Genomic DNA, 12,064 nt, shown 5'->3' with positions numbered 1-12,064 from the left:
ACTCCAAAGATTTAATATGTGCATCATCAAAAAATCTTTTAGAATGGAACTCAGTGATATTTACCACACCACAGTACCAAATTCATTGTTAGGCTCCCTAAACATGTGAACTTGATTCAAAACTTAATGCCCCAAAGGAAATCCAGAAAGAACTACTGTAAGGAAGAAAAGGGGAAAATAAGATGTGAGAGTAAAAATATAAAGATAACCAATGACCGAAGATATACCTAAGGTAAAAGGGGAAACCTTCAAGTAGTTTGTCTACCAACCTACCCATTGCTTCCATCATAGACATTTGAGACTTTTAAATACCAAAAAAAGTGTAGGACAGTTGCACTATTATTTGTTCTTTGGACAATGCCATCATCACCCCTGTAGTGCTCACTAGGTTTTTTACAAACCAAGAGTAGAAACTCTGGCTGTAACTCTCAATCCAATTTCAACCCAACATTTCTAAAAAATCGAATAGCCTTCCTTCCCAAGTTCTAAAAACACAACCGTTTCTTCCTGTGAAAAAGTAATTTTTTTTTTAAAAGATTTTATTTATTTGAGATAGAGCAAGAGAGAGAGAACATGAGCAGGGGGCAGAGGGAGAAGCAGGCCCCTTGCTGAGCAAAATACCTGATGTGGGGCTCATGACCTGAGCCAAAGGCAGACACTTAACTGACTGAGCCACCCAGGCTACCCGAAAAAGTAATTTCCAACATATTTGTTCATTATATATATTCATGGCCAACATATTTATTAATTCTTCTGCAATTCTATTAATCAAGAAAGATAAATAAAACCTCATCACTGACACAGACAATACTATATGCTACCTCAAACAAGTATTCAAGAGTTAACCAAGTATTAATATTAGGTATAGTATGCTAGAAAATTTAAGCAAAGATGGAAATATCATTCTTTCTGAGAACAAATACATGTGGGGGGAAAAAAAAATCAATGGCAGGGAAATGGTCCTAATAGCACAGTATTCTAACTTGTTATCATAATTACTTCCTGATACTACACTAGCAGTGGGGATCAAAAATCAATTTCATTTGTAATGTCCCTACCCAGGATTCTGAACATGAAACCAGGAATCTGAACAAATATATATTTATAATGAATAACATCTTTTTTTAATGATAAATAACATCTTAACCTTTAGAGTTTCTTTTAAAAGGTAAAATAAAAACATTCAGTAAAACTTTCAAGATTCCATCTATGTTGAATGAGAATTGAACACGTCTCCAGAAATTTCCTGAACTTCAGTTCTCACGTGAACAGAGCTGTTCCAACTTTAATAGATTCATAATCAAAACCAAAATTTGCTAATCAATTATTAATCGTAATTAAAGAAAATGCTTTAGTAACTCTTTCATACACAAGTGAAATGCAATAAAAGGTATTGTTTTCACAAACAAAAGGCAAAGATTCTGAAAGGGGGTGTTAATTTATAAACAAGGTTAAAGTACTGTTCCACTAACCTACTTTTTTTAAAGATCAGTTACATATGTAAACAAATCATTTTTTCTATCTGAAATCCACTGAGTTTAAGCTTAGTTGTACCTTTTAGCTTCAAAAATAGCCCTGTTTTAATAAACACAGCTGCTCTGTTACAACTTAAAGAAATAAAACATTTTATTTTAAAAATTCCAAGTATGCTTCAAATGGAAACTGCCCATTTATTAAGCACCCACAGAGTTCCAAGCATTGTACAAAACATTAAAATGTTTTTTCATACTCTTTTAGTGCAAAATCACCTATTCTGTTGCATTCATTTTTGCATGGCATTGACATTTTAGTTCCACTGTCAGAAAATGACCAGTTCTTCAAGACTTGCTCAAGAAACAAGTTTCTGATCCATAGAAGTAGTTCATGTAGAAAGTTTCTCTGCCAACTGTTATACTTAATGTCCTCTCCCTGATTAAGAGAAAATGAAAGTATTAAGGCTACAAAAAATCAATTTTTTAAAATTTTTATTTATTTTTAAAAATTTCTTTTCAGTGTTCCAGAATTCATTGTTGATGCACCACACCCAGTGTTCCATACAATATGTTCCCTCCATAATACCCACCACCAGGCTCACCCACCTCCCAACCCCCACTCCTCCAAAACCCTCAATTCCTCAGAATCCAGTCTCTCATGGTTCGTCTCCCCCTCCATTTCCCCCAACTCCCTTCTCCTCTCCATCTCCCCATGTCCTCTGTGTTATTTCTTATGCTCCACAAATAAGCAAACCATATGATAATTGACTCTCTCTGCTTGACTTACTTCACTCAGAAAATCAATTTTTAATAGCACTATACCCGAAATCTCAAGTTTAAAATCAGCATGAAGTCTTACACTGTTTAGCCAACCAATTTACCACATTTAACTGTCATTCATATTATACCTTCTCGTTTGTCAAATTAATACAGCAAAACAAATTAGAAGTAGGTGAAAAAATTCAAAAGGAAAAGCACGAAAGTGATCAAAATAAAGCTATAAATCAGGCTAAAGCAAAGAACACCACGGTTTCTATACACTGGGGAAACCAAAATAAGACTGAATTAAAATTTAAAATGGTAGATAATAACAATTCAGAAATTCAGTGATTCCAAGATTTGTTTTTTCACACTCACCTCTGAAACCACCACCCCCCCTTCCTCCTCTGAAGCCTCCACCTCCTCTTCCACCTCTGAAACCACCTAAAAGTAAAGGAATAATTTCATTTCATATTTTTCATTTATAAATATTATTGCAGCCTATCCTATTCTGATAAGCCTAATACCCTAGATTGCAACCTTTTAAACAAGTATTCTGGTTTAATGAATTACAAAAACTTGTTACTTTAAAGTTCCATTCAGCCCTACAGTTAAGTGCAGGAGTACCTCAACTTTTGCTTAATTACTTTTTTAATTGAACTAAGGATTTTTATCATAAGAACAAAGGGTAGCAGATGGAGGTGATTTCACTCTGGAGATCCTATAATAAAATAATTATTTAAAGTTAATTGAGCTAAATTATGGACAATCACTGATGCTCACATGTTGAATAGAAAATTTAAAATTTTGGGGCACCTGGGTGGCTCAGTGGGTTAAGCCACTGCCTTCGGCTCAGGTCATGATCTCAGGGTCCTGGGATCGAGTCCCCTATTGGGCTCTCTGCTCAGCAGGGAGCCTGCTTCCCTCTCTCTCTCTCTGCCTACTTGTGATCTCTCTCTGTCAAATAAATAAATAAAATCTTTAAAAAAAAAAAAGAAAATTTAAAATTTTTAATTATTTAACATACATTCAGCTTCCTATTTCAGTCTCCATTTTTAATTCTTTTCGTGGTAAGGAATGATGAATTATAACAAGAGGAAAAACAAACATATTTCTAAAATACGGGTATACAAATACACAAGTTTTAAGAAAACATGAATTTTTTTCGTTATATATGAGACTGAATATAGAATGGGAGGGGGATCTCATTAGAGTCTCAAAAATATTTAATAGACATATATTCAGATTTCTTAAAGAGATTATCTCTTAGCTATGTGGACCCAAAAAAGCACATTTAGAATGAAATAACTAAATTAAGACAAGGGTAAAAACAGTTCTCTCCTTTCTGTTTCAGTAACAGAAGAGATCCAACCAATCTTCCGCTCCCCTTCCTAATAACTTGGCTTTGCCGTCATCCCACCACCCACCCACCACCCGACTATTCACAGATCTAAGCATACTCGATGCTGCATTGCACATTATCCCCAACTCTGTTCATCATCTAACCACCCACATTTTTTACCTTATAAAATGCTCAACAAAACATGAACAACCCCAAAAAGATAAAATCCCTCAAAATTACACTTTATTAGATTTTTAAAATGAGTTATTGAAACTGAGCACTATTACTCTGACAATCTGCCAAGATTTGAAAACAGCTTTTCTAAAAAAAATAAATAAATAAGCATAAAGGAGGTTTGCCTACATAAAAAATTAAACTGTACTATATGAATTGGCTGCTACTTTGAAATCTCATTAGAAAATTTCCCCCCAAAATAACTTACCACCTCTGCCACCTCTGCCACCTCCGCCTCTTCCTCCTCCTCGACCTCCCCTGCCACCACCTCTTGGAGGGCCCTTCTCACCTGGAGGTCGAGGTAAAAACCTCTGCAGTGGTAGCAGTTTATATGGGTCTATATAAAACTGGAAGTATAACAGAAACAATTAGTGTGACGACTTAGGAAGCATTACAGTATAATCGTGAAGAATCTACACACTAGACTTAAAAGGCGAAGACTTAATTTCTTTGTGCCTTAGTTTTCTGATCTATCAAATCAAGAGAACAAAGTACCTACCCCAAAGTCTTTGTGAAGATCCAAAGAGTAATGTACACAAAGCACTTAAACTTCATACACAATAAGCATTTACATGCATATAAAAAACCCAAGACCAATTCAGTCTCATTTCTCCTTATAAATAGATGCCTTCCAAATATTAACTACCTTTTCACTCAACAGAATTGCCCTAAAATGAAAACTATTAAAAATTTAACATTAAAATTCAAAATGAGGCACATACTAGTTATTTCAAAACTTTAATAAAGGATCAAATCAGTAACTATTTGCTGAACATACAAAGTCATAAAGGATATACATAAACTAATCCCACTCTATTACTTGGGATTAAAGACATAATTTTTCATAATAATGAAACATAATGAGGTATAGTTCACAATTTTACGTAAAACACGTATAAGCAGTTTCAAATGGTAATATATTACTAATAAGATGTCTGAATCCCTCTTTAGATAGCACCTTATCACTCTTCCCTTCAAACCCATTCTCTCAAAAATACTGCCTTGCTCTGCGCCGCCCAATACAGCAGTCACTAGCCACATGTGGCTATTTAATTAACAATTAAAAACTCAGTTCCTGAGTTACATTAGTCTCATTTCAGGTGCTCAATAGCTATTTGGTTAGCGGCTACTATATTAGGTAGATATTTCAATCATTACAGAAAATTCAATGAGATAGCCTAGGCTGGATAAGGAAGACCTGAACCTAAACAGTGAATCTAGAAATGGGGAGAGGTAGAATGTACCAATTTAGCATCCATGATAAAAAACAAAACAAAACAAAAAAAACCCACTAAATAAAAAATCCAAAGGGGCGCCTGGGTGGCTCAGTCAGTTAAGCATCTGCCTTCCGCTTAGGTCATGATCTCAGAGTCCTGGAATTGAGTCCCACCACACTGGAATCCCCACTCAGCCAGAGTCTGCTTCTCCCTCCCCCTCTGCCTCTGCCCCTCCCCCTGTTCATGCTCTCTCTCACTCACTCTCTCAAAATAATATTCAATATTCAAATAATAAATATTCAAATAAAAATATCGTGAGAAAGGGCAGGCATCCAGATGGAATTTAAGTGGGTACTGCAGGTAAATTCCTTTTCTCAGGTCACTAAATGAGAAGCCTGGCTCTCAGGCCCACCTAAAGCAAGTCAATTTCCCAGTGGGTACTTGCCAGGGTTCCTACAGCCAGTAGCAGCCATATGCCAGCAACAAGGTACTGTCCCCATCTCATCAGTGGGCCCAGCATTCCACTGGCTCCATGACATTTTGCCCTCACTGTTGCTAAATCCAAAGAACACTCTACAGCAGCATTTTGCCACAGTTGAGCATTTCTGCTCTTCTGACTTTGTTGATAACCACTTTTCTAAAAGTCTCCTGGTTTGTGTCCTCCTTTACTGGTGTTACTTCTCAGTCTTCAAGAGAGAGGTATCCCAAAGCTCTTTTTCTCATTCTTTCTTCCTAGACTGTACCATATATTGTCTGTACAATGACAACTTCCAATTCCATCTCTAATCCACGCTCTTCCTTTGAGCTCCTAACTATCTGAGTATCTCCTAAGTGCTTCAAATTTATTATGTCTAAAACTGAATCCACCATCTTCCCCCAATTCCCTTCTTCTTCAATGTTTCCCATTTTGGTACATCCACAAAGATGCTGAAATCAGACATGTAAAAGACGGCGATTTTTGAGAGCATGAGCAGGGGGAGGGGAGGTAGAGGGAGAAGGAGACTCCCCGCTGAGCATGGAGCCAGCCGCCAACCGGGGGGTTCCATCCCAGGACCCTGGAATCACAACCTGAGCTGAAGTCAGAGGATTTACTTAGCCACCCAGGCACCCCAGATATTGCTAATCAACTACCACGATCTATCAATGCTACTTCCTGTATCTCTCATAAGTCAATCCACTTTTCTCCATTTCCACTGTCACTACTACCCTAGTCCGAAATATCATCTCTTCCAGGATTAATGCAGTTCTCTGTCCTGCCTCCTTTACATACTGTACTAACTAACCCCTTTCCAGCATGCTTTTATTTTTCCAGTGCTCTTTTTTAACATAACTTAACTGTATTTATCCTAATATTTAAAAACAAAACTAACGCCTAAACTCTTTCCCACTACTTTGAAGGCCTTAAGTAACCCATCCCCTGCCTACCTCTCCAGTCTCATCTAAATGTTCTGTATCTGAGCTATACTTCTGCTTTTTCAGATCCTTAAATTGGCTGTCTCAGAGACTTGTACAAACTGTTTTTCTCTACTTGCAATGGGCTTCCACCTCTTTGGCTAGCAGTGGTTCCCAAGTATTAGCCTAATATATCAACATTATCCAGGAGCCTCCCTCTTTACAACTGAATCCTGATCCCTACCTAAGACTTACTTGCTCAAATTTCTAAGAGTGGGACCAAGAAATAATGACCTTAAAAGCTCCTGTAGATATTTTGATGAGCAATGAGGTTTGGGAATCACCTCTAGTCAACTTTCAGGTCTCGGCTTCTAGTTCACTTCCTCAGAAATCCAATATATTAAATTTGGTCCCACTACTAACATTCTCATAGCAATCTGTATTTCTCCTCCACACCAAGTATCAAAATGTTATTGAAATATTTGTGAAATCATTTAATGTCTGACTTCTCCCAAATAATATTTCAAATAATATTTCAAAATTTAACATTTTACTTAGAATGTTAGGTCATGTAAGCTTTCCAGTAAGAGTTTTACATAAACTAAAAAACACATTATAGCAGTTATAGAATTTGCTAATAAATATTTATTTTTAAATAAATGTTAAATATTAAATAATACGCTTTTAGAGTCAGTAAGTTCAACATCTAAAGTACAAAACATCTGAATTTAAGAGCTTCACTAGTGATACAGCAGGGGATTCTCAAGTGCTAAGTAGCAGTGTCCTAAGGAAAGTCATTCACTTATAAAACCAAAGATCCTAGTTATCCTAAGCTTGACTCACCTTCTGCAGTTTTTTAAAGGAAGATGCCTTCATATTTTCTGACAATTTAACAGAAAAATACTATTAGTTATATTAAGGAATAAGCAATTAAGAAAAAAATAACCTTATGAATTCATATGTAATTATAAAAACAAAGTTATATGGGAATATTTAGGAAAGGTAAGAAGTGAGTTTCCAAGAGAAAATGAAGTTTTTGTTTTTAAAACTTCTAATTCCACACTACTCCTGTGGTATCATCATAATCAAAACAAAGTACCTTAATCCTGTAGCACTTATCCAAATGGCAATCATTTCTAAAACCTTCCAAAAGGGAAGTCACTCTTATAGGGTCTTTTCTTTTCAGTATGTGGAAATACATTCTCCTCTCTTGATTCTCCTTTATGGTCCAATCATAGCAATATTCTGTCCAATTTAATGAAGCAGGAAGTCTAATTAAATCAGAACTTAGCTCCAGAAAAAGCAAATGGTAACCTTCGAATGAGATCACTGGGTCTTCTAATTAAAAAGGATACGAAATCTCTAAGTTGTCCAAATATTTCATCCACTTTACCAATCTGTTCTTTGTTCTCTAAGTAAACTGGAGCATTGAAATAAGGCACCTTATTTTCATCTGTAGTACATTTACAAACTATGTCATCTTCACAGGGATGCAGGAACTCTCCTAATACTGAAATAGGACAAGAAAATGTTAAAATATAAAACAATTTCAAATGATATTGACTAACATCATCTGGAAGCTTTCTTCTTGGGTACCTGGGATTTCACATTATCTGTTCTCCTCTGAGCCCCCACCCCTCCAAAAAAATCCCAAAACTCCACAATAGCTATGTAAACTGCGGTAAGATTCTTATCTCTCTGTTTCAGTGTCCCTGTCTTTAATAAGGGCTAATAACAGTACCAACACCTAACATTCAGTATTATGAGGAATAAACACAATAATAAATGTCAAGTGCTAAGAAAAATGCCTGGCACATTAAGACCAACCTATAACAGGTGTTTTATTATAACAATAACTATTATATTAAACACCATGCTTACACGCTACCGTCTCTTTTCATTTCCACAGTCCCTAACCGTAAATCAAGTCTTTGTTCTTTTTCTCCCCCCCTTTTATAACTTCCCATTACCACCTCTACACCAATGACTCTTCATTCTTTTTCAGAGAAATGTGGAATCTCAAAATACCATTATTTCTGACTGTCACCCCAAACAAAAATACTCATCACATTCCTGCAAAACCAATTCTTCATCCCCCTTACCCAAGCTCAAAACCTGGAACCTTTTATTCCCAAGTATTAGCCAAGTTCTACTGAATTTGTTTCCACTGGAATCTCTCTCCCATCAAACCCTTCCTTTTTTTCCCTCACTTCCATCCCCCTCACAGTGCACCATGCCTGGATCATTGCATGCTTGTGGGCTAGGACCTATGACTCTACCCTTTGCACTCTTCAAACCATGTAGCACAACTGCTTTTAAGGCCCAACCTCATCTTTATATTAAACTCTCTTCATCATTTCTCCGTTTTGATGTAGGTTTCTACTGTCAAATCTGTGTCACTTTCCACAGCTTCCATCCCACCTCATTTGATAATTACTTCAAAACTACTCTAATTAGGTCCTTTTCTTGGCTTCCCCTCTATAGTTTCCCTTCCAAGCAATTTACTTCACACTTCTCTTATTATGAATAGCAACTGAGAGCATGGGCTTTGGAGTCAGAAAAGCTTTGTATCTCAAACTGATCACTTATGACTATGATCCCTGTAAAGAAACCTAACTCTGAATCACAATTTTCTTACCTGTAAAACGGGAACAACAGGAGTAAATACACAATACTACCTACTTAATAACTTCGTTTTCAGCCCAAGCTCAATTTCCACCTCCACGTACGCATTCTACGTGTTCTTTTGCTTTCTTCATCTTCCCTTTCTCATTACAGCAATAAAGCATTATTTTAAGTTAGTTTACAGCATCTCCAGAACTGACTCCCCAACCAAGCAGCAATTTCCGTATGAGAGCTGCTAGAGATATCTTTCAGCGCGTAACCCCCGAACTTAAACCCATAATCTCCGCCCCAAGCAGGCTAACAAGCAGGCTAAGATTTAAGGCGACATACAAACTACATGTTCCGGAGGTCCTTGGTCCTGGCCTTTGTTAAAGCCTCCGCGGCCACCTCCTCGTCCAAATCCTCCTCGGCCGCCACCGCCGCCTCTGAAATTCCCGCCTCCGCCTCGGAAATGGTTGTTGCTGCCGCCGCGATTGAAGCCGCCACCTCGATTAAAGCCCCCCCGACCTCCTCCTCGAAAAGACATGCTTACTTTACCTGGTGAGAAAAAAAGTGCGTACCGTTTGGTCACCGTGTGCCGTCTGGGTACACCACCTAACCCCTCTGAGCCACGCTCAGAACACTATACGGGGGGACAATAATAAATACAGCAACCTTGCCGCCTCAGCACGACCAAGCAGCCAGAGATGAACCTGAAGGGTGAGGAGTGTCACCTCCCCAGAGCCTGTACGCGCTGACCAGACCACTCACCAGCCTCGGCGTCCCCGCTTAGTACCTCCTCCCGGAGCAGGCAGTAAGGTCTTCACAACGCATTCTCTTCCTCCCCGCCACCCTCCCGCACCTGGGTTCCGGGACCCTTCTGCTCCCTACTCCAACTCACCGACGCCACGTGCACCTCCAGCCCCGCAGAGCACACCCACCTGCCCTGTTCTTCCGCTATACACGAGCCTCCTCGGCCACCGTACCCGCGCACACTGAGGGCGAAGCGAGGAGGGGCGGGGTGGGGTGGGAAACGGCAAGAAACTCGACACTGGTTTACAAAAAGCCAATCACCGGCAGAACCCGGGGCGCCGTCGCCTTTCAGAACAGCCTTTTCCGCTGGAAGAGCAGCAATACTATCTGACTTCAAACCCCAGTTCACGACAGGTCAACTTGCCTTCACCTACGTAGGGAGTGACGTATAATAGTGGCGTCCTTTGAATGCGATGAAGCTGCCGGAAGTGCCGCCACGCTGTTGCCCTGGGAGATGGCTGGCGTTAGTGATCCGCTGACTCTCCCGGGAGCCTGCGGGTTCTAAGTGGCGGGGGACTGGCCGTGAGCCCTGGCTTTTCAGGCCGTGAAATGGTCTCGTTCATCAGTTCATTGCCAGCCGCAGCAACTATGCAGCCCACATCTCTGAGGGGTTTTCAGCTGCGCTCTGCCCAGAGGTGGATCTGGTGGCATTGCAACCCCGTGCAAGGTCTTCCTGCGTTCTTTGGAGCGCTTGTTTCTCCCGGACCTTTTGTAGTATGTACGATTGTGAGCTGACTGCGCCTGTCCTCTCCTACGGTTTCACCAGTTAAAGGAAGAAAAACTGGGTGTATGTGTATCTTAAAAATATTTTTTCTTTAAAAGTATATTTTATGTGACAAAAGCCAGATATTTTTATCTTTTGCACCAAACGGTTTATTCAGTTTGTCAAGTTTTTTGTTTTTTGTTTTTTTAACATGCTTTAGTTAAATAATCTCTACACCCAACGTGGGGCTCCAACACACAACCAGGAGATGGAGCGTGGCAGGCTTTTCCGACTGAGCTAGCCCGGTGCCCCTGTCCAGTACGTTTTTAGCACTGACAGGCTCTGGACCATCTGTGCTGCAAGCCCCTCTTCCCCTTTAAGCCCTTGATATCTAATTTCAGCTTCCAGTGTAATTTCTTTCCCAAAGAAAGCTAGTGAACCATTTATTAAATTTGGATGGTATCTTTTTTTTAAAAGATTTTATTTATTTATTTGACAGAGATCACAAGTAGGCAGAGAGGCAGGCAGAGAGAGAGAGGAAGAAGCAGGCTCCCTGCTGAGCAGAGAGCCGGATGTGGGGCTCAATCCCAGGACCCTGGGATCATGACCTGAGGCGAAGGCAGAGGCTTTAACCCACTGAGCCACCCAGGCGCCCCTGGATGGTATCTTTTACACCAGAATTGTCTGAGACCTTACCTTGGTATCTGACACAGTCGAATTGCCTCTTCTTTGAAAGGGCAGAGATTGGTACCTACTTCAGAGGCTAATTTTGATTTGGAAACAACTTTGTAAACTTCACTATGAAATGCTGGAACTCACAATATGTCTTCTACACTAATACATAAACTTCTTGAGAAAGCCCTTAACAATCCTATGTATGAAAGGAACTTAATAAGTATATTTTTTATTCAGATTTGGTAAATGTACTTTAAATTCTGTAGATCATATAGAAAATTACTCTTGACTGCCTTGCTCTATTTTGCTTTGCTTCATCTAACTTTTATGTTAAGTGTTTAACTCCATTTGGTGTCCACTGTTAACTCTAACACTGTGATGAAATCATTGAAGTTTTTTTTTAAAGATTTTATTTATTTGACAGAGATCACAAGTAGGCAGAGAGGCAGGTAGAGAGAGGAGAAAGCAGACTCCCTGCTGAGCAGAGAGCCCGATGTGGGGCTCGATCCTAGGACTCTGGGATCATGACCTGAGTTGAAGGCAGAGGCTTAACCCACTGAGCCACGGAGGTGCCCTATATTTTTTTATTTTTTTAAGATTTTATTTATTTATTTGTCAGAGAGAGATAAAGAAAGATAGCTGTGGTAGGGAGAGGCTGAGGGAGAATAAGGAGATACAGTTCAAGATGGAGGAGCTGATGCCATCAACCTATCACTCTCCAATCAGTGCAATGCAGCACTCACCAATTAACAATAGCATCCTCTATCTTATATCAAAAACTGAGAGTGGACTCAATCAAATGGACGTAGTCATGCAGACATTGCCATACAGCTGAAAAACCTCTAGCCAAATT

General features: G+C 39.2%; 1 protein-coding gene across 7 annotated transcripts; it reads right to left on the bottom strand.

Moving 5' to 3' along the window:
• Window positions 1-1,601: 1,601 nt before the first annotated feature.
• On the bottom strand, window positions 1,602-10,202 carry GAR1 (GAR1 ribonucleoprotein). Of its 7 annotated transcripts, none has more exons than XM_047718204.1 (7): window positions 10,095-10,202; window positions 9,372-9,578; window positions 7,772-7,926; window positions 7,260-7,319; window positions 4,016-4,154; window positions 2,610-2,675; window positions 1,602-1,908 (listed from the first exon to the last, which is right to left on the bottom strand). In XM_047718204.1, exons 2-7 carry the CDS (start codon window positions 9,565-9,567, stop codon window positions 1,895-1,897), a joined length of 630 nt encoding a protein of 209 aa, XP_047574160.1. In that variant the 5' UTR covers window positions 9,568-9,578; window positions 10,095-10,202; the 3' UTR covers window positions 1,602-1,894. The 7 variants fall into 7 exon arrangements, with proteins under 7 accessions (XP_047574160.1, XP_047574159.1, XP_047574158.1 ...); XM_047718203.1 differs by having other exon boundaries at window positions 9,962-10,198; XM_047718202.1 differs by having other exon boundaries at window positions 9,922-10,196.
• Between the last annotated feature and the right edge of the window lie 1,862 nt (window positions 10,203-12,064).

The sequence above is a fragment of the Lutra lutra genome, chromosome 2 (assembly GCF_902655055.1).
Source record: "Lutra lutra chromosome 2, mLutLut1.2, whole genome shotgun sequence".
Classification (NCBI taxonomy): Eukaryota; Metazoa; Chordata; class Mammalia; order Carnivora; family Mustelidae; genus Lutra; species Lutra lutra.
This window is presented reverse-complemented; position numbering and strand designations above follow the sequence as displayed.

Coding starts and splice junctions, on each gene's coding strand:
- GAR1 (XM_047718204.1), bottom strand. CDS start 9,567: ATGTCTTTTCGAGGAGGAGGTCGGGGGGGCTTTAATCGAGGTGGCGGC. Junction 7,927..9,371: donor ACCTCCGGAACATGTAGTTT/GTATGTCGCCTT, acceptor GTCCTATTTCAG/TATTAGGAGAGTTCCTGCAT. Junction 7,320..7,771: donor TTGGACAACTTAGAGATTTC/GTATCCTTTTTA, acceptor TATAACTAATAG/TATTTTTCTGTTAAATTGTC.